Source organism: Gymnogyps californianus, chromosome 4, assembly GCF_018139145.2.
Source record: "Gymnogyps californianus isolate 813 chromosome 4, ASM1813914v2, whole genome shotgun sequence".
Lineage (NCBI taxonomy): Eukaryota > Metazoa > Chordata > Aves > Accipitriformes > Cathartidae > Gymnogyps > Gymnogyps californianus.
This window is the reverse complement of record NC_059474.1, coordinates 65306557-65334238: the sequence shown is the minus strand read 5'-3', so window position 1 is coordinate 65334238 and position 27682 is coordinate 65306557. Positions and strand designations below refer to the sequence as shown.

General features: G+C 38.0%; 1 protein-coding gene across 3 annotated transcripts in view; it reads right to left on the bottom strand.

The window, feature by feature from the left end:
* The window catches only part of MAPK10 (mitogen-activated protein kinase 10), an 87523-nt gene extending 81593 nt beyond the window's left edge, over positions 1–5930 (bottom strand). Inside the window, exon 1 of one of the 3 annotated variants that reach the window (XM_050895336.1) lies at positions 5859–5930. In XM_050895336.1, coding sequence (XP_050751293.1) covers positions 5859–5924 — 66 coding nt within the window. In that variant the 5' untranslated portion in view covers positions 5925–5930. Of the gene's footprint in view, positions 1–5854 lie in introns of all 3 variants that reach the window. The other 2 variants (XM_050895337.1, XM_050895338.1) reach the window with 2 other exon arrangements.
* Between the last annotated feature and the right edge of the window lie 21752 nt (positions 5931–27682).

The following is a 27682-nucleotide window of genomic DNA, read 5'->3' as shown; positions in this document are numbered from 1 at the left end:
TGTCCAAAACAGAGGAAAGCAATGGCAGCAGCCACATCTAACTTGCAGGAGAAACGAGAAGAGAGGAAACACTGCAGTTTGTATTAATCAGTTTGTTCTGAGGCCCTAGATTTGAAAAAGAAGCAATAACATGGGAAGAAGCAAGATACAATTAAGATTAGGAAAGAGAAATGGGATCACTAAAAGTTGGCCAAAACATCGCAACACTAAGGAATGAAAAGTACTCTCAATTTATCAACAGTAGTGAAGGGAACATAGAAGCACAGTGTGTTAAGAGCATAGGAGAGCCAAGATGGGATTAACAGCTCCTCTTTATTTATTGCATATATTGATAATACAGTATATTTCAAATGGTTTACACTTCTCAGAAAACTGGAATTACTCTGAAATGCTGGGTATTGTTTAAGAAGCTTTCTTCTAGTACGCAAGCAGGGCAGCAAGAAGACTGACTATACGAAATACTATGCCCCAATGCACATCATGGTTTCCTTTAAAAAGAAGGGTAAAGAAGCAGCACGTAACAACAGTACAGATTAAGTATACAAAAAATTAAATTTCTCAATATAATTATATTACAGTATTTGCTGTGAAGACAATAGCTAATGAAAAGATTCTCCCTTTTATAAGTAAAGACTATAAGGAGCTGAATAATTTAATCACACCTTTTGTTAGAAATAGACAGCTCTTGATACTATGAAGTATCATTTTAGTCCTAGAAATCTAAGATACAGGTCACTGCTCGTTGATGGCTTATGAATACCAATTAATCTCCCATTGGATAGAAGGCGTAATTATAGGACATTCTGCATCAAGACAGTTTCTTTAATGGTCAAAGTAGTAACTTCATCCAATCTGATTAAAGCATTAGTTGTAATTAAAGTGGTTTATCAAAGTTAGGATAAAATTAAAAAACAGACCAGATGAATCAACCAATCAATGGAGAGCAATGCAATTAATAAAGCTGGTCTTTTCTGTGTGTAAAATGAAAAGTTTTTTAAAATCATGTGATTTTTAAACAGCCATTGATGCAATATTGCATCTAGGAAGTTGTGCTGGTTTTGGCTGGGACAGAGTTAATTTTCTTCATAGTAGCTAGTGTGGACTATGTTTTGGATTTGTGCTGGAAACAGTGTTGATAATACAGGGATGTTTTCGTTATTGCTGAGCAGTGCTTACACAGAGTCAAGGCCTTTTCTGCTTCTCACACCACCCCACCAGCGAGTAGGCTGGGGGTGCACAAGAAGTTGGGAGGGGACACAGCTGGGACAGCTGACCCCAACCAACCAAAGGGATATTCCATATCATATGACGTCATGCCCAGCAGATAAAGCTGGGGGAAGAAGAAGGAGGAGGGGAGGGACATACATTCGGAGTGATGGTGTTTGTCTTCCCAAGTAACCATTACATGTGATGGAGCCCTGCTTTCCTGGAGATGGCTGAATGCCTGCCTGCCGATGGGAAGTGGTGAATGAATTGCTTTTTTTGCTTTGCTTGTGCGTGCATGGCTTTTGCTTTACCTATTAAACTGTCTTTATCTCAACCCATGAGTTTTCTCACTTTTACTCTTCTGATTCTCTGCCCCATCTCACCAGGAGGGAGTGAGCGAGCAGCTGTGTGGTGCTTAGTTGCTGGCTGGGGTTAAACCACGACAGAAGTCTATACACATTCTGTTCAAGACAGGTAAGCATGACTGTGGAAATAAAGCAAGTTAGCAGAATACAAGGAAAAAAAGATGTCTAGAGAGAAATTAAAGCTTTTAAAATATTTTTGTTTTGGGCTTCTTTAAAGGCCAAACTTTTTTGTACTTTGAGTACAAGTTTGCAAAAATACCCTCGACATGTAAACTAAAATTTCATTCTAAGGTTTTCTTTCAGTGGCATCAATACAGCACCAATTCCAATTTCAGTATGCAAAAACACTGACATACTCTATCTGGGACATGAAATTGTTTAAACTGGGCAATAAAGACTAGTGATGATGCCGTACAAAAGAATTAGCATGTGAATTTACATTCCTGATTCACATTAAAAGTTTTCTTAACATGCATGGCCAGGTCCCTGATATCTCATCTCAGTAATCCCATGTCCTGCTTTTCTGTTAAAAAGATTAATTGTTGCAGCACTATGGAAATACTGTGACATACAAATTCTAATAATAAAGATGTGTTTTTCAAAGACAAGAAAATTCAGGACTACTACTCCAAGTAAAAAGAATCATACAATTGCATTCTAAATAAAGGTATCCTATGCAGCTACAGTTTAGAAAACTTGAAAATTCTGACAGGCTATACACATCTTGATGTTGATTAAAAAAATAATGAAAAATTAAATGAAGGAAAACATGGATGAAACAGTCAGTATCCTTTAGACATTGTTAGCTATTATTAAGCACTTAAACTTTGATGTCCTATTCTACTCAGAATATACTACTCTGCATTATGCTGTACTTCAATAAGAATGTGTAGGGTCCTACAGATAAAACTTGTTGGTGATATCAACCTTATAAAAGTCTAATGAAATTCTATAAGCCTAAAAAAGAAATCTTCTTGTCCTACCTTTCTATTATGATAGAAAAGGAGATGTCCTTTTCCTCAGCCTTAAAAAAGATGGCTGTTTCAGAACATGATTTGGCTAGCAATGTACAGACTTAGGTATTTTTATACTGCAAACGGGGCGGGTTGGGGGGGGGGAGGCATATTTACCCCACTTATGCTACCGAGTATTTCTCAGGAAGGGCTTTTCTTTTTTCCTTAAGTTGGAAATCCTTAAGATCCTATTCCTGCTGAATTACCATTTCATCACATAAAACTAGTATACTCAATGACATAAGCTCTGTGTCAAGAGGAACAGCCTATAATTAGGTATATGTCACTTTCTTTCATAGCACATAAAGCTATGCCTTTTAGGCCATGAGAGAGAAATCGCCACAAAATATTTATTACAAAAAAAATCTGTCCACAGTACTAACAATCATTGGAGTACTCTTCAATATTGTACCTTTATAAAAGACACTTCAGCACAACTCTATACTTTGTAGAAAGTCTGCAGTGATGCACATGTTCCAAATGGGAGCCGAACTTCTATTCTACGTGGTAAATATGAGTCACAAAATTGCCGTAGTCCATTGGAAAAATTGTATATTCTAGTACACCATCACTAGAGGCTCTCATCTTAACAGGTCAACAGGGCAGGATCGAACTATACCACACTGAGTTTTCTGATATCTGTTGCATGCTTATATAGTAGAAATAATTTTCGCATTTGTTGAACCACATGAAAAAATTATTGAATTGAATTATGTTCACTGGAAACTACATTTTTGTGGTCTCTTGTCTAGATACTGCTGGGATCCTTGTCAGTTGTAGACACCTCACGATTTGAGTGGCAGTATCTACCTCTTGCTGATGATAACCATTCTGCTGTCATATCATCATCTTTTGTTAACAGTAGTTCCTGAACCTCTTAGATTTATTGATTCAGCAGATAGAAGTTTCTCAAAGGTACAAACGAACTTTACACTTAAAGCAGAAGAATTACTAGTAAATCACAGGGCATTTGATTTCCACATTAGCATTATGAATAAGCACGGAATAAACAATATTACTACCTGGAGACTGTAATAGTCTCTAAATAAAGATCTGGATGTTTGGACCAAGTATTACCAGGATACAGATATAAGCCACATCCCGCCCTAAGCAATACAAATGAACAGCATCCATGACAGCTAAGGTCTTAATGCAACAAAACACTTAATTTAGAGACTGTTCTTGTACTTAACGCTAAGTATGTGCTTAACTGTTATTTGAGTCAGGGCCTATCTTTATGGAGAGAATAAATTAACATGAAGCCTGAACCAGCTTTTATCCTCAGGAGAATAAATCTGAAGATCTGAAGACCTTGAAAAGGTATTTGTGTAATAAGTGCTTGAAGGATAGAATGCTGTTTCCTACAATGTCAGGATAGTATCTCTTGTATTTATGTATTGGATGACTCCTCTTTGGGTATCTGCTGTAGGTGTTAAACATGAATCAGTTTCATTCAGTGACAAAAATTCATCCAAAAAGCTGCTGATTTCATCATATATACTTTAACAAAAACATTGTAAATACGTTTGGTTCTGTATGTGCCTCTGAACACCTTTTATTAAGTTAGGGTAACAGCAAAGGAATAATTACAGTGGCATGTTTCCACTAAATCAAGAACCCGGAGTGCAGTGACAGAAAGCATTGGCTATACATGGTCACGCACTGATTGATGCCAAGACTAAAGGAGCACTGAACATAAAAGGAAGTGATTAAGAGTACCTTTCCTCTGCATGTGTTAAATGGAAATGTTTCTGTACAGCTCTGCTTTGGTCTAAGTAAAAGGGAGAGGAAAGTTGGCAAGCAGAGCTATGCAAAAAACTGTATTCTGCACAATGAAAGTAACTTTTTCAGCAATAACGCCCTTTTCATACAATCTGAGGAAAAATCCTTTTTTGAGATTTGTGCAAAATTTTTTGACTTTTTTCTTTTGCAAGCAAACTCTGTCAAAAAATTACAAAAATACTATGTTTGACAAAATCCTTTCTTCTCTAAAAAACAGTGTTTATCTAAGCCAGTTAGATAAACATACACACATGAAGAACAAGAGATAAAAAAAGACAGAGAAGACAGTTACACAGATTATCAAACCGAATAGCCAAGATCCATCCTAGAGCTGATGATTTACTAAGTGCAGAGCCAGCCTTCTCAGCAGAACAAATATTTAGTACACCTGAGTTAAAAAACACAAAACAAACCTCCCAACACCTGTCACTGTTTTGTGTTAAATTCTTACATACAAGTAATAGCCCTTTCTCTTTTAGAATTGTACTTTCAATTACCTGGACTCCGTAAGTAATATAAAGGGGAAAAACCAGTGTTTACCATAATTCCATTTCTAAGAATGTAGCATTGTTCTCACCCCTCAAAAAAATGAAGAATGTCCCTAATATCCCTCCAGCTACTTAGATTACTGGTGTCCCATCTCACCAAAAAAACTATGAAGAGACGGAATTCAAACACAAAACACTGTTAAGAAGTGAGCAAAAAAGTCATCTTTCATTCATGACGGAAAAACATGCACACGGATTTTTGACTCATGTATATATGTTAACTAACTTAATCCAACCAAGAGAACCAAAAACTGGACAAATCAATATGCTTTTTAATTCATATCACAAAGTTAGTTTCAGCCTTGTAGATTTCCAAGCAAGCATTGTGACCAAACAATTTCAAGGGTAATTTAGAAATACAGAATTGGCTATAGTGCAGTCTCATGACTCCAGAACCTGCATAGCACATGGTGTTCAACTGAAGACAAGACAAACCCCACAATTTTAATTACCCTCCCTTCACTTCCAGTAAAGGTAGACTAAGGGACAGAAAATTGTAGTCATGGGCTACAATGTAAAATGCTCTGTCTCACAAAAACAGAGACTACAATAAAATAGTTTTAATTCGCATATTTCTGTGAAAGCATCTGTGTACGTACATTTATGTTGATTCATTATTAAGTTTATTGGAAGTACAGCCAACATTTTTTCTGTTTGAAACTCTGCTATTATTTTTACCGAAAAAAATTCTCAGAACATTAACTGACATTTTAGCAAAACAAAATTAAAACTCATTAAAAGCAAACTACAAAATAAACTTCAAAATAAATAGAAAAGTAATTTTTATGAGGCATTCTTCTATTTTTTATATTTACTTTCATTCTTATAACCAGTTACTTGCAGTAAGCTACTGAAATTCACTTCTATTTTTTTCTTTTATTATGGCATGAACTGCAAAAATGAAGTATATACTGTACCTTGTTTTACCTGTAAGGAACACACACCTGACAAAAGGCAATCTTCACATCCAGAGTAGGTTCACCACAATAATACAAGAAATGGCGGCTCATAAATACCTGCAACTAAAGAAGAGTAAACATAGAAATCTTGTATGTCTGCTGATGTGCAAGTACAACGCAGCTCTATCTACATTTGGATTATAAACCTAACCTGAGCTGCTACCCAGCTCGTGAACAACAGAAATCAGTTAGAACATTGATTTAAACTCTTTCTGATGCTCGTCAACGTTATGGCCTCAAATATGACTTGGTTACATCTGCAAAATTTTACAGTAATTGATGCCATTACCTCAAAGTTTATCATGTCACTTGTATATTCCTACATCAACAAAAATAAAAATCAGGTCAATAACATTCTAAACAATGTGGGAATGGGAGACAGTTATTATTATGGGGAGGAAAAAAAGAAGTCCTAATTTGACAATTATTAGGAAAGTTATAGAAATGGAAAGACTAATTATGTCACTGTATAAATTCATGGCACAACCACTTTATGAATATTACATGTAGTTCTGGTTCTCATCTTAACATCTTACAACTACAAAAGTTACAGAAAAGGGTGGTAAGAAGGGTCCAAAGCACATACAGATTCCTTACATGAAACTGCACAGACTGAGAATTTTTTTTAGCCTTGAAAAGAGCTGTCTGAGTGGAGATATGCTGGAGTGGCATACTGAAAAGTGAAAAGGAAAACACTCTTCCCTGTTTTTTTAAAATAAAAGAAGCATGTGGCATCAAATTAAGTTATCAAACAACAGATTCAGAATCAGCAATAGGAAACAATTCTTCACAGACTGTTTCATCAGACTGTGAAACTTCCTGCCTCACGTTGCTGTGGATGTCAGAAGTCAACGTAATTCTTAGTATGATTAGGCAAATTCACCTAAGAAGGAGTCTGCTGAAGGCTATTAACCTCAAAAATACCACCTCTGACTCAAGACAACCCTGAGTCACAGTCTGCCATATATGCTCACCCTATTTTTCGATTCTTTCACAGGCATCTGATACTTGCCAAGGGAGCCATACACTAGACTAGACAGGCCTCCCTGTGTACCCTATTACAGCTGTTTTAACTTAATTCCATAGTACCACATTCAGCTCTGATTAACCAGTCCTTTCCTAGCTGCATTCTAGCATGGGACATCAATGAAAAAAACCCTGCAGTAATGCTATCAGGCTGAAACAGGTAGCTATGTCACAAGACTTTGGAGCACATTGACTTTTCTGCATGACTCCACTTCAAAAAAAACCCCAAACTTTTAACAGTATAATTAAAAAACCAGCAACTTCTAGGTAAAAAGAGATAAATAATACAAACTTCATGTTTTTCTTTTCAATATAAGCTCATTACAAAGACTTAAAAACAAAGAAAATGCAACCATCACCCCATTAAGATACAGCCATGATTCTGAAACACTATGTGCCTCCTTACGGCACTTGCCTTCAATAGGAACAATTAACTAACTTCAGGTGTAAATCCCACTAAATAACATGGGACTTAATTTGGAGTAAATTCATCTCACACAAACTTAAGATCAGGACTTAAGAAACTACAAGAAAGTATTCACCAATACTTGCCAAGTTGAATGCATCACATGCTCCCACATGTGTTTAATTTTTAATGAATGAATGAATAATCCTGTTATGAAAGCAAGTGTATGACCTTTTCTGCATCACGTTACAGTGTCTGAGATTGCTGCCTCATTGCCCAGTGAGTCATTATCAGAGCCTCACATTCCACAGAGGTTTTTTATTAAAACAAGAAGGAGAAAGAAAGATACAAAAAAAGCTTTTAACATTAGTCATATTGCCAGTGATTTCTGGAAAGCCAGCAGTAATTACACTCTCACACTGCAGATATATACACTATGAAATCCTATTGGCTAGATACATTATATTGCTATAATAATCAATGACTGAAATGTCATTAGTCATAACATACCATATTCAAGACAGAGTTTAATAATGGAAAGTAAAAAAAGGAAGGGAAGGGAATTGGGGAAATTTGGTTCCTCACTGAATTCGCTGCGAGGGTCTACTGAGAACACACACTTTGTATTATATATGCATTACTAGTCATACACAGCTCCTCAGCTTTCCACAGGAGTGACTGTAACTGTTAATAGTCACCCTGGGCAGAGCAATAGACTGGTGAATTTTATGAACTGGAATACATTTTACAATTTATTATGTTGTCCTTGTATGCAGTTACCGCTTATAAAATAATAGAAGTATAATATGTTTTAATGGCCTAGATCAATACTCATATTCCTCTGTACATTGGATATATCAAATGAATCACTAGAGTGCTGAGATCCTCCAATTGTACATCAGGAATGAGAATACCTTTCTATAGCACAGAGGTCTGTAAGACTGTATGCCCAGGGCAAAACAGATTTGCGTTCATGTTTTACGTAGTGCATGTCTTTGTATATTGAATTCATACCAGATTCCCTTCAGTGCCCTGTAAGTGATCACACATGTATGTAACTTCTAATTTCTTCATGCAGAAAACACATTCACACTCAACTGCGTAAATACCCTTGATCATACCTCCTCTGATGCTAGTTCACATCATATCACTAGAGACACTGAAGAAGTGTCAGTGTAAAGCAAATAAAGAACTGGCCTGAAGCTGAGATAATTGTGTCACAACATAAAGAAGTTATAAAACAAGAAGCTACTGACAAACGGCCTCACTCACTAGGGCTCTGAGCTTTAGGTGAGAGCATAAGCATCCAATATTTCTTTACCCTACTTCTGACGCTTTATCTTTTCAACCTTGAGCAAAATCACCCAGGGTGGATAGAACTGGGAGAACAGAACTGTGCTGATACAACAAAACAACGTGTAATAATCCAGGCTGGCATCCAGCTGGGAAGCCAGAGATCGCAGTAGCATCACAGGGAGAAAACCTGTCTATGAAACACCAACACCACAACTGGATCTCAAATTTTCATTAGGATCAAGGCATCTGTATGCCAGAACCCATAAAAACATACAAGTCTCAGCAGCAAATATATGATCTACTTTCAGGCAAGACAAAACTAGCAGGTACTAAAGTAGGAGGAGGAAAGTAGACATGAAGGCAAGAGTAGGAAAATCCTGAAAATCCTCTGAGCTGTCCAGTGGCACAGCCCCCAAGTGAACTGCTGCCTGGGACTGTGAAGATACCACTGAGGCTTGGCCTCTACCTGGCCTGCTGCTTCACCATCCTCTTCTTCACTCCTCTCCTCCTCCCTTATCAACAGCTACTCTTCCAAACAGAACGTGGGCTAATGACATGTCCCGATTTCAGGCATGAACTTCCCCTTCCCCTCAGTGCTGCTACCAAATCTGTCTTTTCTGGAGAAGGACTGTTTATTTTTAATAATGCTTATCTTTCTCTCCAGGGGTCAGGAGGATTATCTCATTATTATTCAAACAGCTCTTTCAAGACTGAAAGGATTAAATCAATACTATTAGTATAATTACTGAAAGCAGAGAGGAAACCACGCAATGACAGTAGGCAAAGCAGACTAGAAAACCAATAGTAACTGTAGTTCTCAAATATAGCCTCCCGCAGTAAATCTTTCTGCTCGTCCTTGAATTCTTTCCTCGCCCTCAAAGCTATACGATGTTGGTACCCAGTGAACGTCCAGGCAATTTGGCAACCAGTCTTTTGGCCCAGAGAGCCTTGTTTTCCTTCCCAGACTGCATTATTGTTCACGTAATTGGCTTCTGGATCATGAAAGGAGACCTTGTGTTTGCCTTAGGCCCAACAGATGCAAACTTTGAGCCTGAGGGGCCTGAACTGGTGCTGTACTGGTCCAAGAAGAGTCTCAGCACTTGCACCCACCATGTTGCCTCTAAGCTGCTTCTCTAGCTGACACTTAACAAGCTTCCTTGTCTGGAGAAAGCATCACAGTCACTTTCTTTTCAGAAAATATCTCCATGATGGTTTCTCATCCCTATGTTCCCTAATCAACAGGCAAATCCCTCATGCCCAATGGATATTGCCTCGGCCTGTCAAAGCATATTTAAAGCTTTTTTGTGACAATTCGGAAAATAAATGTGGAGCCTCAGGAAAGTTCCATATAACTTTTTAAGTCAGAGAGACGAAGGAGCCAGCTGCCCTGCTGCAATACTGCTTTCTTCATTGCAGCCTCGACAGGCAGGACACTTCACCTCACCCCACAGCAAAATCATCTACGTCAAATACACCGATCCAGGGTTGAAACAAGGTTCTTGATGAGAAAAGCTGCAGCAGCCGTTTGACATGTATTTAAACCAGTGCTGCTGCAGCTGAAATGACTCAAGTTCCAAACTAGCCCCGGTGCTGTTCTCACCACCTCCCACACTCCTGAGGCTGTACTCTGAGAGGTATTTACATGCCCTACAACAAAATGAATTGGAAACAAATCCTTCAAATCCTAATTTAAAAAATAACCCTGTGTGAAAAAAAATTATTAAAAAGTACAAGTTCCACTTTAAACAGAAATCAAATGGCAGCTGAAGATATCATAGACAGAACTACTTGTATCTAAAACATCACTAGATTTAAACCTGGCACAGTATGGCTGCAAACTGGAAGGTTTTAACAGAATCACAGGACATCCTCCAATAATATGCTACAATCTATTCCCAGTCCCATCAAGTGTGATAATCTCAATAATAAGGGGAAACTATATATATCTATCTCTCTCTCAAGAGCCAAATCCAGCATTTCTGTGTATTTGATATTACCATCTGAATACATCACATGTGCACAATGGGTACAGTGAATGTGCTCCCTATCTTCACAGGCATGTAGTTCTATAGTTGTGCTACAAAAGGCTAATTAAAGTATTTATTGCTGCCTCATTATATTTCATTCATGAACAGAAAGATTCAGAGCATGAAAAAAATTAATGAAATAGCACAACCATCTAAAGTTATTTAAAAAAAAAAACTTGTCCCACTTCAGTGAGAGGGGGCAATTTATCAATTCAGCTGTCACTTAAAAACCTTCTTGAAAAACACTAATGTTCAAAGATTAACATTTATGAATTATTAATGCTTCATGTTTTGAAAATGTGTTTGAATCATTTCATGCATTTCCAGTATTGGAATTCCTCTCTCCTTCATCTGAAATTATATACTCTCGCCACAGTAGCTCATCAGTTCTCTGAAGCTTTGAGTAATGCTCTCACTCCTGTAACTATATTTTTCCTTAACTAAAATTTGGCTATTCTGCTCTGTATAAACAACAAGGAGAACAATAAAGAAGTTACAGAATATTGTCAGTATACTGCATCTTTCCATGTAGCATCTTTGTATCCTGAACGTATGAAATAATGAAGACCTGACCAAAGTCACATAGTGTGAGAAAGCGTACCGGGAGAGAATGGTAATTTCTCATCCCCAGACTCCTATGGAATTTCATACATGGGCTCTGTCTTCTTTAACGTGCTGGATCAAGAAAGAAGGGCTGCAATTTGCCTGAATTTTTCATATTATTGCTGCCATTTGATTGGGATATATATGCCCAAATATCCTATCAAATCAGTCTTCAAAGACCAGACCTTCAGGCTTATCAGCAATTTTTATAGAACTTAATTTTTTTTCACATCTAATTTAGAGCACTGCAACAACAGGGCATTTTCAATATCAGCTTCAGTGAGACCCACTGCTTGGCAAAAAGCTTCAAGACCTGACAGAGGATAAATACGAACTGAAATTTGCAAGTGGATTAATAATAGACAAGGAGAGTGCTTCTACTGAGAAACAGTGTTTTTCTGTTGTGTCTATGCTCTCATTTTAATTATTCTTGGAATAACTGGGTAAAGCATTGGTGTGAACAGGGTAATTATTAAGGTTAAGTCCCAGCAGAAACAGATAGTCTTCCACTGGGATGAGAAGTGATGGCATGTAAAAATTCACAAGAATCATGCAAGCAGCTCTAAAACTGAACTGCTGCAAGAGAAAAGAGTGGTAAAGAAAGAATTTAGGAATAGCACTGAAAAGGCTTGCGGAGGAAATATATATGAAAGGAAAAAGAGCATACAAACTGAAAAGATAGGGGACTGATAAGCAGGTTTTCCTAATGATCACAGCTCACATGCAGAAGACGGGAACAAATGAGCTCCAAGTCTGGCCTTGCTACCAGCTTCCCGTGTATTCTCAAGTCAATTATTATGAGTCAGATTTCCATGCTTAACAATACCTAGTGTAAATGCCTAAGTTATAGCAGTCCAAGATATCACATACCTAAGTAATACTTACTTTTACAAACAGGTACTATCACAGAAAGAACCTGCTCCTGTGAGACGCTGCAGCAGATTAATTAGTCAAAGTTTATGATGATCTTGTCATAATCTCTCATACCATCTTTTCGTTTGTAGCTGAATATCTTCATTCTCTGATGCAAATTCAAAGAGAAAATAAAATCTAGCCACTTCCTAGAGGCATTAAATTAGACTTTGACGTTGGAAGGAGCTCTGAATTTGCACAGGATGAACCTCCAGTGGAAAGCACGCAAGACCATGGCTACTATTGTAACCAAAAAATGAAGAAAACCTAATTGGAAAGAGCTGAGCCCTGTACTTACTTACTACTAAGTAAGTACGTACTTACTTACTAGTAAGTACACTTACTACTTGCCTACCATAAGATAACAACCTTTACCACAATGGTAAAAGCAAGATTTTTTTTTTTCTGGCTGCATTTTTTGAGCGCACTTAGTTTTAATCTGCTTTCTCTTTCTGGGGAAAAAAAAAAAAGACAAAAAACTGAGGTAACCATCTCAGCACTGTAGAATGAAAAATTCTGCCTTCTCAGAAATTTGTTTTCCTCTGTTAAAAAAAAATAAAAATAAATCAACAAAAAGCCGTTCCTTAGATAAATGTCAGTGGTAAAACTGCCTAAAGGTATGTAATGAATCACATCCAAACTATTTTTAATACACTCCCAAGTCAGAGCACAACCTCCAAACCTAATTCAAATTCAGTTAAATTTGCCTTCAACACAGATGGCCCTGGCACTGTATGACTGATGAAAATGACATATATTCTATAGCATACATAGAGAAAAATACTAAATTACTGTCTGCATCAAGCAGTATCAATAAAATTAATAGATTTGACTAAATTATATATTCTAATGTCTAATAGTTTGGAATAAATTTCTGATACATTGAACTGTATACTATTGGATCTCATTCTTAATATGCTGCTCTGTTACGCAAGTTAACCACCCCATTAATGAAGGGTGCATGTAAAAAGAATGAATATCCTAGTCAAAAGAAAAACTCTAATTTCGAGGGAAATGTATGAAAGGCCAGGGTACTTAGATCCAGATATAAATCCTGTTTCAGGGTACCTTAATTTTGTGGCACTATGGTAAACAGCAATTTCTATGACAGTTTCATTCAATTTAGAGGAAAAATTTATGGTTTTGGTGACTTAAGAGGAACAAATTATGTAAACAAAATAATATTTAGCCATGCTTTTACTTATTTGACAAAAAATTATATCACGCTCTACCGATGCTCATCTTTCCTATATCAAAGTTTGTATGATGGAGATATGAAAAGCTGTTTAGGACTATGGAATAACTTGCTTAACTGAAACGTCCGTATTTATCATAACAACTTTAAAAGAACTGTATAATTGGCCACTGAACCGAGCCGGCCAATTTACACCTCTCCTGTTATTCAGGAACAGAACCACAGAATCACTCACATTGGAAGGGACCTTGGGAAACCTATTATCCATCCTCTCTGCTCAAAGCAAGGACAGTTGCTTCAGTTTGCAAAGTCAGGATGCTCAATCCCCACCTTGGTTTGTATTTACATATTCATACAGTAGCTACACAACTAGAAATACTACTACTCTAAAAAATGTAAGCAGCTTAGTTCTGGAGTACAAGTCTGTGGCCATGAATAGATTACACTGTAAATTCTGCAGCTACAAAACAGCTTATTTCTCAAACAACTAAAATCCAGATTCCTTCCCTTCTGAAAAGCTTTCCCCCCCCCTAAGCTTTAACATTTGCAAATTTTAATTACTCCCATAACAAAAATGCTACTAGAACTACTCATCTCAGGGATGCAAGCAGGATTTATTGGAAAATCACTGCAAACTGTTAGTATCAAATGGCAGTTGCATCTTGTTTAAGAAAACACAGAAAATATTTTGATACGTTCTGGGTTGTGTTGATTGAAACTCTAAATACATGAGAAAAAATTCTTAATGGAGTAAGAAGAGGCCCTGTGTTTCTGATGTTCAATAATTAAATCTAATATGATGTGAGACTGGAAAGAACAGCTTGTCTGCTGCTGGACTATATCCACTTACCTACGCTGCTGTTGTTTAGAACATATGTCATGCTAGTGCAGAAAGGCTAAAGAAACCAAGATTTCCTTCCAGTTAGGCAGGGTACAAACCCAGCAAAAGTGAGTGTTTCTTTACTCCAATCTAGCTGTAGTTAATGCTGGGTAAAAGTTTTTCAAAGGATAATTGGCTTCGTGCTAAATAAAATACTAAAACAGAATGATTTCCAGCCTACAAGCTGATGCACGCAACTGCACAATGTTTTCTTTAGCTTCCTTGGCTGTCTGCATGCATTAGATGTAGCACATGTACACTGATACCTCAGTCACTACGTTCTACTAATCCCACGTGTTTTCCCCTCTCCAAATAGGCACTTCTCCTTAAATCATACATCAGATTTGGCCATGAAGTTCTTACATTAATCAAGCCCTTAACTACACAAAAACTGAAGCACAGCACCTATGCTTTCACTGACGCCCAACTTTTTCATGCCTGGCACGCAAAAAACTTAGCTTACTATATTTAGCAGCTAGACCAAAAATAAAACAAAAAGAAATAAAACTATCCATTACTACAAGGAATAACAATGATAATTATATATCCAGTGAATACAATTAGAGTTCTAGGGTCTGACAAAACAATGAGAGAACTATTCAAAGAAAGCATATCTATTGCTGCTGAGTGGTGGTGTTGCAAGTGTCATCTGTTTTCCCATAAGCAAACCCAGAAATACAGTAGCTGATTAATGCAAAGATACAGAATTGTGAAGGTTATTGTTAGTTAGCTGTTATACAGATGACCACATACTAACACATTAGAAAAAAAATCTACAGTTTTGTGAACTTAGACTGGACAGGTAAGGAGTGATTAAAATCAAGTCATGTTCCTGTTAGGTTCTTGTATACAAGTAAAACAAGGAACAGTGCGTTAAAATGCAAAGGTTAACTGTCACAAGAAAGTAAAAATTTGTTTGTTTGTTTTCTTTGTTCTGTAGCATTGGAACAAAGTGACTTTGATAAAGTCAGAGGGTGGGAATTTCAAAGAGGGTTAAGTAGAAACACTTCTTCAGGTACATTTCTTTTTAGACCAAGGAACTGATTTACTGTTGCAGAAAGTGCACTGAGGCCAGGAATTTAATAAAGGAATTTGAGCCTTACATGAAAAGCAAGGCTATCCAGGTTTATAAGAGCTAATGGTTACAGTAAGGAAGATGTTCTGGTTTAGGACTTCAATTACGGTACTCCTATTTGAGGCCTACTGTGCAGGTAATGTCCTATATGGTTATTTACGGATTCTTATACTTACCTGTGAATCTTCTGTGATAGACCATGAGAAGTAGATACAAACAGGACAGCCAGAGCACTCCTATGTTCTGGCTTTGCTGCAACAGAAACTTTGCATCTCTGTTGTATGTACTACAGCAGCCCTTCCAAGCCTCTGCCGTTTCAGGAGATGTATTTAGAATCTCTCTCTGTTTCAAGGTTCTTCCATTTGTAATAGGCTGTCACGGATTAAATAAAGGAACAGGGACAAGAGCTAATGGGGAGGAGTCAATTTCTTAAATTCCATGGCCAGTCTCCATTAGCCTGGGATGTTGGCTCACTTCAAATATTACCCCACAAAACACTGACCCCCACAGAGGGCCCAGCAGTTTATTTCAATGGGCAGGGACTTCAGAGAGCTGGGATGTAGCACACTCAGAATTGTGCATGAAAATAATCCTAGCTTTGGTTCTTTTCCCAAGTGTGAAATCGTCACCAGGAATCATACGTGTCAAATTTAGTCTACTTTCCTGTGCCAAGTGGCACAAAACAACTCAGGTGAAGTCAAAACAGGAACACTGAAAAAAAGATAACTCTGCTGCAAAATACTTTCCTGTAGTTGTTATGTTTTTGTAGTAAATAAAAACATTACAGCATGAAAGACATAGCATTTTCATGGGCCATCATGTTCTTCTCTAGTTGCAGTTGCAGAGCTATTTGTCTACTTACATTTCCCAATTTCACTTTCTGAAAGGAAATTTTTCTCTCTCTCTGACTTTCCATCACATCAGATCCTCACATCATATCCTTGGAGATACAAAACATAATATGGAGAGAGTGTAAAGACATGTTTGGTCCTACTTTGCTGAGTGGCAAAAGATTCAATGATTTGAGGGACTTGGGGATTAACCTTTTACATCAGACACTATCTGTTCAGAAAAGTGTGTCACCCATTCCAAATGGAAAATTTTAAATGCAATATTCCATAAGCAATTCATCAAAACAACCAAAGAGAGAGGAAGAGAGAAAGTGAGTCATGGAGGTGAACTAATACAGCAACATGAAAGTTTCTACAGTACTGAAATGGAAGGCAGCATATCAAGATTCCAGTAACAATATAAAAACTGTTCTTCACATCACTGCAAACTAAGCTGAAGGTGTAAGGGCAGAGATGCCCTCTTAGTGTGCTCCTTTTAACCAAAGAAGAGCTTCTCCTAGTGGTTTGGTAAGAAAAAAGAGCCAAAGAGGCAAACTGGGCAATTTTCTAGACAAATGATTTGGGAAAAGAGAAAACAGAAAGCAAAACAGGCTGTTTCATAATTTCTCCCTCATCATCACCACCACGACACAGAGATGCTAGCTCATACATCTTTCTGACTGTAGGGAAAGACTCCCCGTTATGGGTAAACAGCAATATGGAATTGATTCTGCCAGGCAGAGGCACACAGCACCATTTAAAAGCATGGGCACCCCCACAGTTATAGCGAAACGCTGTAAGTGCATTAAAGCAGAGATGCAGTGTAGATATTTTAGACAAACAGGTACTTGTCTGCCTCTCCTATTCTCAGGTAGCTGTCAAAAGTTTTCAGAAATACTTGACTCTGCTGAGGAACCAGAGAGTTCAGAGACAGAGTTAAAAAGCTTTCAAAATCTATGGAAACATGCAAGGTCAAACACCTCATACGAAATCAAGATTTTCACAGGTACTGAATATAATTCAAATATGAAATAACATCAAGAACTGTATTCTTTCTTGTATCCCAGCTCCCCTCAGAGCTGGGCAAAGGAATGAACAGCAACAAATATGGGTGTCTGATCCAGTAAGCCAAGGGGGCTAAGGAAAGTACAGGAACAAGTTTAATTTACCTGGGTACACCAGATGGATTGAGGATTTCTCTCCTCTCCCCAAAACACTGCCATTAATAAGGTATAGTATATCCTAGCAAGAACAAGCTTAGCATCTTTGAGAAAGTCTTTGCCACTGGAACTCCTCTGCAGTGAGTAATGCCAGGAAGCAAGAGAGAGAGAAAGACTAAAGAATAACTTAAACGACAAACCTTTGTATTACTTTGAAAGAGCTTGGACTGGAAGATCCGAGATAGGTACCACAAAGTGATACGTTGCCACGATCAGGGTAAACACATATTTTACATGAGTTACTTCTACTAAAGAATTTAAGAAGTACAAGAACACAACCTTATCGTACTTTTGACTGCCTAAATGTAGATAGTCTTAAAATGTATGTAGTCTTAAAAAAGAAAAACAAAAGTAAAAAAAGAAAAAAGAAAAGGGGGGGGGAAAGAAAGTAGCTATTTACAAGATAATTGGAAATACATTAGAAAAAGAATACAGCAACATTTCCAGCATGGAAACATGGCAAAATGGACAGGACAAAACTGACCAGTTGACAGGCTGTGACTTGATCACTATCTTGTAAATGCTATAATGTGCTTCCTCTTCCCAAGGTCAAGTGTAGTATTTTTGCTCAAGTTATACAAAAACAGTTGACCAAATTGGGGCAGGAGGAGAGGAAATCTGTATTAACTTATTATCCACAGTACAACACGAGTCCACACGAATACTTTAAGATAATTTATTTCAGTCCCAAGGTGAACAAAAGCTGTGACTTCATAAATTCCCTCAAACTTTTTCCCCTAGTCTATGAGTAAAATAATTATTTTTCTTCTTAGAAAGGCAATGAATATCATGGCTGTTTTTCTGAAAAAGAGACTGGCGTTTCAGGCAATTCTAGGAAACTGTCCAGCCAGCGAGAAAAAGACAGAAACTATTAGAAATAGGAAAAGACATATGATATGCCAGAAGAGATGCGGTTTTTAGGTCGCTCCATAAAATGCAATAATTGCTTCCAAAAGAAACTATCTGAAGAGAAGACTGATTGAAGAAACACTGAAACATGAATTAAGAAATAAACTAAGGCGAACTTCCAGAAATGACTGTTCCCAATTTATAATGGACGTGAATACATGAAACAGTGAATTAAGTTTAAAGTTCCAGGTAACCGTAATAAGAGCATCCATCACTGACAGCTGCTTTTATTGCTGCTAATTACACAGACCTGACAGCTGAGATGTTGTCAACACTACCAATAATATGCACCAATCCTAATTCGTTCATATTAATCATATTCTTGCCATTTCCCCCCTCATTTTACCCTCATCTTGTCATTTACTCTCATATTGGGTTATTTCTACACTGCAATCCAGCTAGGAAGTGCCAATAACAACCTTTCAGTACCTACCTGGAAAATACCATCGGCTAGTAGCTCAACCTATTAATACTTTTTGTAAATATTCAGGAAAAAATTTCATGTGTAAATACCTGGTCGGTTGGCCTGCACAAAGCACTATGCTGTTGTCCCTAATTCACAATTGGAATTTGAACTAGTTTAAAATCAGTTAAAGTGTGTTTCCTCTGAAGCAACTGCCTACTGTGTCTACTACATCATCTACTGGGGTGGCCCAGCCGGCAGTCCGTGACCTCAGTCTCGCCCACCGGCTGCTGACTTTGAGGTACCTGCCCTTCCCTGAGGCAAATGGCGGCTGCTGCTGCCATGGTGACACAGGTGGCATAAGGGGTATTCTTTTGTGCCTGCACATGGACCATCGCAGTTACTCCCTTGATAGAGCATTTTAAGGCAGACTGCCTCTTTCTGTGTTCCTGTTTCCAGAAGGTTAGGAAATTTCATGACTTCTTGTTCTCTTGAACCTCACAAAGGCCATGTGTCCAGAATACAAGCATAGGCAGACAGCTCTGCTGTCTGCTTTTCAATGCCAAGCTGAAAAAATGCACTGAAGGACACTAATTTCCTGTATCATAAGTTAAGTTTGAGCCCTGCTTCCTAAACAAGAGCAGATGCCCAGAGAATCAGATATGACTGTCTCTAAGTATTTTCTGATATCATTTCCAGCTCCCATAGAAGCTGCATATAAGACAAATCAACTTAAATCCAACTGACCTGACATCACTTGCAAGGAATTATCCCGCTGTGAGACAGCTGATTGATTCCTCTTCTCCATTTCAAAGTGGTAGCATGAGCTACTGCAACATGCAATGAATGTCATGAAGCTGTTCCACACAAAAATGACTCACTGTCCATGAAAAACACTTGAATTTAGACGAGAAACTTGCTTCACATGGTTTCCAGCCTCCTGTAGACTACAGATCAGAGCATAATTTCCACACTCTATGCTACATAAACCCTTTGCAATAATGTGCATAGTTCATGTATTTCCTAGGTAATTGACTGTTTACTGCTTTTTCAGCAAAATCAATAAGAGACAGGTTCCGTGATACTCCACAGGGAAGAAATCTGACGATTAAAAAAACACCTCTTAGACTCCATCCACCACCACCCCCCCCAAAGTACAGTGTGCTAAGCAAAAGTAGGAACTAGATGTTTTACAAAAACAGGTTTACAACACTCCTCAAGAGCTCTTCCACACACATTTGACAGATAATAAAACCAAGGCACCAGCAAAATAAATGACATGTCCACTCTGTCAGGAAAAGTGGCCTGGGTGCCTGGTTTTAATGCACCTACTGAAAGCTAATATAAATAGGATGGGTCAAATTCCTAAACAAAACTGAAGTTAAGGAAGACTGGGTTTCACGGAAACCCATCCTTCTGACAGCTGCCCCAGAAACAAAGGAACAAAATCCAGTTCTGCTTCCATAGCCAAGTGCTTTCTTTTTTTGTATTTCATTTTTGAATCCAAACATTTTAGAGTGTAGAAATGAGCAGCTGAATAAAGTGATATATTTCTCTGTAACATCTAGTATTTTTTTCATCATCTTTTTTCTTTTTTTTTACTTTCTAACATGGTTTTTTTTTCTAGGACATGTTTCTGGGTTTTGGTGTGAAATCAAATGGATGAATGAATAATAACAGACTCCATATTCTTTTGAGTGGCAGTGAGTTTTAAGTCAGGCTGGGCAGAAATTTGTGAATGATGGTGGGGAAATAGGAAAAGGAACATGACAATTCTGAAGCACAATGAGCCTTTAAGGTACTTGTAAGTGTGGCTATAAAAGTAACCTTCCCCCCCCTTACCTTTCTGCATCAGTACAAACACTTTATCAGTCATTCCATGATCCTCTTTGTCCTCAATACTCTGTTCTCCAGGACATGGTAAAGAGGAAGGCTTAGATTTTGTGTTATTTAAGTACCTATAGCTACCAATATACAAGCTGTAGCCTTAAAAACAAACAAAAGATAAAATCTTACACCAGAAGTATTTTACAATACTGGACTTTTTTAAATTTTATTTTTAACCTAGATGGCCCATAAGCTTGAATATAAATTTTCCAGAATGCGTTGTTTACCAAGCCAGTTGCTACTTCCACAAGTTGTTTTGTTTGTTTGTTTTCTTTCCTTTGTTTTTTTGTTTGTTTGGTGTCTGGGGTTTTTGTTTTGGTTTGGTTTTAGTTGGGGCTAATAGTAAAAGGGTCTTTTCCTTTTTTTGGCCTGAGCTGACCATCACTAACATTGATTAAAAGTAGAGTTCTAACTCTATGCCACAGCTTTTTAAAATGGTAACACACACACTGAAGAAAAATTCCACTTTTATCAGAGCTCGACTGCATTATCACAAGATTTTTAATATAATACTATTCCACGATACTTACAACAACAAATAAGAACTGGCCACAACGGTTACCATAAGACGCTTGAAATCTGGCTAACCGTCACTGCTGTTTTCTTGTTCCAAACTTTGTCTTCAGCTGCCATTTGCTCTTACCTGACAAACCCTTATGTGAGTTGTACAAGTGCGTTTTTCACCCTTTCTGCATTACAACACAGCACACCTGAAAGATGCCACATTGAACCACTGCAATTCCAGTGAAGGCTACCTGGAGGTGCCTGCTAACGCACCGTAAGCTGGACAGACTGAGACAGCTCTTGTCCTGCAGCGTCTCAGGGTAAACTGGCATCTTTGCAGACATTGCCAAGCAGGATACCAATCATTGCCACACAGACTGAAAGTTTTAGCTGGTTTTCCTACTGGAATAAAACTTGTCTTTTCATCCTTCAGCTTTAAATAACTTTTGAAAGTGTAATTAATCAGGAGCCAGAAATACAGAAAAAACCAAGTTTCAGTAGTTCTAGTGTTCAGGAATTAATTTGAGTTTACAGACATCTTGTCTTCTGGGATGTTTAATGAGTCCAACAAATTCACTGCAGCAGACAACTGGCGAGACACAATGTTACAAAAACATTTCATCCCTAACTTACACAAAACAGGTTCAAACTAAGACAAGCATTTTTACACCTTTATTGATTTTCCTTAAGTATATACAGATATGTGCAGTAATACAACATAAATAAAACGATTCAGACACTTTCCCAAACTGAAACTCAGTCAGCAAAAATGCCACATACAGACCACAACAGAATAGCAGGAAAAATTCTGTCCTGTTCTCCTTCTCATGACTTTAGCCTATTTCTCTAACTTACAGGGCTATATCTCTGCAATAAAAAAAGCATCAGAATTAATCCTTTGTGCCAGCTGCCTTTACTTTGCTCACATAGGGGCTAGTACCCCATGCTACATAACTTAAATGAAATACAATCTCTGAAATAACAAGAATCATTTCAGCAGATAACTGTGAGTTGCGAAGTACTACACTGATCCTACCTCAGTCCTATCCAAAAACTGTGATTTCAGTTCCCTCTCACAATCTCTCAGGCTTTCTAATTTACAGCAACATTTTATCTGCAGCTAACATGTCTTTGCAATTTACAGCTGAAGCTACTATTTTTGAAAAAAAGAAGATTCAGGGAACAGTGTTACATTCTGACCATGTAATTTTACACCTCAAGAAACACTGAAAAATTATAAACTGAATGGAGCAGGCTTGGCAGACTAGATATGTGAAATATATACGTGTTTGTGAATGCCATGATTTCAGTATCCAACATAGCATATTGGAGATGTTCCTGTGCTGAACTGTACTATTTATCCTCAGGTGTAAAGCATAAAGAATTTGTACACATTCAGCACATTTAAAAACATTCTGAGACATGTGTGTGGACAGAACTTCAGTGTTCTTTCTTGTACCTAAACTATGTAAATAATTACTTCCTTGGAAATTTAAACCCTGTACATCTAGCTAACAGAGACTATGGTCTCAGAGAGGACGACTATTAAGCACATACATCCTAGCAAAATGTACAAGAAATGACTTCTGGGGAGGCATGGAGCCTGCGTGCTTCAGCCTAGATCCTCCCTCCATTAGCCATAAACTGTCAGCTCCACCATTTCAGTGACTCTTGTTGCTTGCTGGTTTGCTGCTGGAGCTGTTAGAGAACCCTGATACTGAGTGATGTTTCACTAGACACAAAGTGAAAAGGGAACAAAGGTTTTTTCTTGTACTCACCTAGACAGAACAGGAACCTCTTAATAAGCACAGGTTGAGCCTGTCTTGCATTTTGGGCTGCCATCAACTCTTGTACGACACAGATTCACGGGAAGTTGTGTCGCTTCTCTAACCTCTCGTAGAGGGGTATGAACTAACCTAAACATTATTATGACAATGCTGCTTCCAACAAAATTAATTCCTGGTACAGGCCCTGCACCAGTGTTCCCAGGCTAACCTGGGAGTGATGCCAGGGAGAACAGCTGGAACAGCATTAACACCTCCTCTCCAGCACCACTCAAGCATTGTTTAATGGCAGATCATCTTAAAATGACATACTGGGGACCCAAGAATGGAAAAGTCTCATTTATTCCTATTTCCCATGCATTCACTCAACATGCAGCCAACAGTTATAGCTCCAGTAGGGCCAGTACCTAGGAAGCTAAGTTTACCTGGTCACATTATATCATGAACTTAATTGGCTATTTATCAAAGTAAAAAAAGAACAAAACAAACCAACAAACCAAGTTAAAACAAGAAAACCATTCACCAAGTAAAAAAAAAAAAAATAGGCTACATAAGATATAAGAATGCTTTGTGATTTTCTTCAGCTGTTCTCAGCATTGCTTAGCAAATGAATTTAACACAGAATGTCATTCACAACTATCCTTAGTCCTTGTTAGTGTTTTAGAACATTATCATGATTAATCGTTGTTATCATATTAATGTACGGGCACTTAAAGATGAACTAAGAACAGCCATATTGTACTGGGTACTGCTAACTCATCTTTTATATTATCATTTACTCTATTATTATATTCTATTTATATTATAATACTACATATCTGTGCTACACAGAGAAGAATATTACAAGTGTATTGAGATCTTGATTTTGCAAAAATTTAAATACAAGCCTAAAGGAAATATCAGCATGTGCAATGTCCTCTAGACCACAGAAGTAAACATGTGCATAAGGCTTTGCATGGGATCCACAGCTGCACAGTCATGCTCACGGAAGGGAAGTAATACTGGAATTAGATTTAGAGGTGAAACTTCACAGTAAGGTACGCAACTAAATAGGTCAGGTCTACAGAATACAGCCTACCTCACCCACATGCTGTCCAGGCTTAGAGCTATCATGCAAAATGTCATATTCATTCAATGTTTTTTCAAAGGTTCATTGACTGGTCAAATCAAAACCAGCTCTGTCATAACACTCTCAGGCATTTTTCATAAATGAAGTCTTCGGTCGCAATAGTTCTCCCTCACAGGGGGCAGACTACAAACAATAGCTACAAACAACAGAACACTTCTAGAAAGTGTTTCTTTTCCTGTACTGATTATCCTCCTATTACTTTGTCTGCCTTTTTATGGTATACTCATCGCAGTGCAATATGAACATTCCACAAACATGTAACCTCTCCATAGTAGTTCACTTCTTTTGCAGAGATTTTCCTTTTTATTAAGCTTGTTTTCATCAGTAACTAGGTGGCCCCAGATGCCTTACCAGGGATAGGATAGTCTAACAGCAAAGTTTTACATTTTGTCCAGGTGACACACTTGTAATCTTTCTGAGGTCTTCCCGGGCAGAGCTGCAAATCTGGGGAGCACTGCTCAACAAATGCAGCCTGGCAAAGTTTCACCTCTGTCCCAGTGGAAGACAGCTGTCAAAGGAGTTGAAGACATGCGCAGTTAAGGAAGCCTGGGTCTGAGTGGGGACAGTTAGCTCGTTTTGGGACCCTTTGTTCTGTTTTACCATGCTCCAATTCAAAACAGGACAGATAACATGACCAAGGGACACTGAATGGTCTATTTTCTCTCATTAAACTAGCTGTTTTCTTTCAAACCCTCTGCAGCCTTTCAAAGGTCAGTACTTTCACCCACTGGTATACTCTGTTGGATTAAAAAAGCCTGGAGGTCACCACAATGCATTGTGATAGTCAACGACTGCAATATCCTGTTCAACTCCAGCTACAGAACATTTCTGTAGCTGTGGACCTTTGGGTATAGAGAATAGTCCAAAAGGCAAATAAATAAGCAATACATTATTCTTTAAATGTGCCATTATACAAGAATAAGGAGTCCACATCCTGGATCTTCTTTCTGCACAGTACTGAAGGCTTACAGGAAAGGGAAAATTCTTTATTTGGAGAAATAAAGAAACCTTCTGAGGAAAGGTAAATTAAAACCCCCAAAACATCAGTGTTGAAATTCTCAAGAGTAGAAGTTTAACAGAGGCAATCAATAAATCTTATCAACTGCATATGAGTGAGGAAAGGGTACACTAGAAAGATGCATTGTTGTTTGCTCTTTAAGAATAATATCGACACTTCAATTTCTACCAGACTCATGAAATTCCAATAGCTGTTTACCAACCCACCTTTTTTTGGTCCTGCCAACTATACATTTCATCTTTCTCTTTTGCCTTGCTGTCCTGAACAATTGTAGCAAGTCTTATAATCTAGAGAACGGGGAGGCAGAGGGCAATGGCAACCAACAGCTTTGCAACTTCTCCCATTAACTTATTCTACAGGCTGCTTAAAAGTCACTCTTACAGACAACTTGGCAAAATATGCACTTCAGACCACCATACAGTGTATTTACCTCCATATGCCCTTAGTCTTCTATAAAGGGTTGTACTGTATGCCACATCTGATTTAAGGTATAAACTTTAAAAGGAACAAACAGCTGTTTGAGGCCTTTAAGACATCCTTAGGTGTCAGTGAAAAATGGGGAACCATTTGTACATTCAAGAGAGTCCACATCCTCAAAAACAGTATCCACGAGCACACTCTGCTTTCTACACAGTCATGGAAGAGTAAGCCCATATCACAAACCACTGTGCAAAGCCAAGAATAGAAGATTAATAACCTTTCCTTTCCCTTTTTTTCCTTACATGTGATTTTATGCTTTTCTCACCATTTTGAGTTAAATTCTGGTATTTCTGGTAACAGAGCTATAGAAAATACTGCTGAAGGAGACACCAGTAAATTATCCAGTCTATATTCCTGCCCGACAGCAGGATCAACTATAATTATTTCTGACGGATGTTTTCATAACTTGTTCTTCACAATGGAACATGCCCTTGCAATTTACATTATATTCAGTGGAGAAGTTCCTATTCACAAAGAATAAAATCTGTAGCATCAGAAGAACAGTGCTCAACAGAATGCTAGGCTTACAAAGATATGAAAGAATTCACAGAAAATTGATATACCCTGGGCCAAATTAACCACTGGTAGAAAGGTTAATCAGGGTTGTGCCCACCTCCATGATGAACCAGTATATGCCCTCTATAAAACTTTGAGAGTTTTATCTGTTAATGAAGAGCCTGTATGTTTAGTGTACTCTTGTGTTAGTTGCTTTGCACATGCCAGATATCATTTTAAACAGCCACTGCATTTGAATTACTGTAATCTGATGAAACAGCTCTAATCTCTAATCAAGCCGACCAGAAGAGCTCAATGTTTCATTTACGTCAAGGAGTTTTCTTATCCACTTCACAACAAGCAGAGAAACTACAGCCAACAAGACTTGATCTTCTGGTTCCAAAGCACTTTTCCACCACATTTGCATGGAGTTTAACAACACTGAGAGTAAATGCCTTTACATGGTCCTTTACCCCTGGATTTTGAAAGCCTGCCAGATATGGAGTATTAACCAGTAACTATGGTTGGTTTCTTTGGAGTGGGATTGGGGGTGTTGGTTTTGTTTTGTTTTTAAATTATCAGTGTCACCTCAAAAGTAACCACAGTAACTATCAATTTCTGCTCAACATGGGATGGGTGCCTACTCAGAGCTCACAGAGCATCTCTGGAAGACACAAGAAAGCACATGGCAGCTGAAAGAGCATCTCACTGCAGCACATTTCCTTTGTATGGGGATGGCCCTTAACACTCCCCGCAGCATTTTCAAGGCCCAGCTTCCATGAAGTGACTGCAGGGTTGCTCATTGCATACCTCATGAGGGACTAGCAGAAGATTTGGAACTAGAATACCACTGGCTTAAGTTCGCCAGAGATGAATCACGGACCTGGAACAAGATGTGTTTATTTTAGACCTTGCAACAGTATCCAAGCAGGACAGGCTATTTACCCCCTTGGGAACATGTGATGTCCTACTTGTAGGAAATCTCTAACACAAGAAGTGTTTTGTTTATTTTGCAGCTAGCACAAGGGATGTTCAAGCCAAGCAAACCTCAGTCACGGAGATGATCTTCCTGGCTTTGCACTTCTACTGTTGACTCGTATAATCATTTTAACATGATACCACTCTTACTAAACAGATGCAGGCATGCAAAAGAAATCACTACGTCCGTTAACATCTCGTAGGCTTTAGGAAAGCCACGCAGGTAGCAATGAAGCGTGCCACAATGAGCAATACCTTACAACACCCTTCTCCTTCTGAGGTAGAATGCTTTCATCAAAAACGTGTCACTGTATTTCACTACTTAGCAATTTCATTAATTCAGAGACATGTTTCAGAATAATTACTCTCCCCTTCACTTCGTCTGGGATTTTTTCCTTTAAGAGAGATTACTCTCTCTAAACCAGACACTGCCTTTCGAAACATGAAGTTTTATTTTATCACTTGCCTCTGTCTCATTTAAAGTGTGTGTTATAATTGTAGCTCCTTTTTCTCTGTATAATCCAAATAATGTCTGAAAGCTGCTCAATGAGGATGCTGGTGCTTTATTTTAAGCAGAAGCTCCTACCTCAAAGATACATTGAAAGAAAAATAAATTCACATTTGTGGGATACTATTCCCACATGATTGCAGAACAACCCAGTCAGTCCGTCAGTCAGTCAGTCACAGAAAGGTGGGTGACAAGCAACTATTCTTCTATGACAAATGCATCCATTTGTCCTACAGTAGAACAT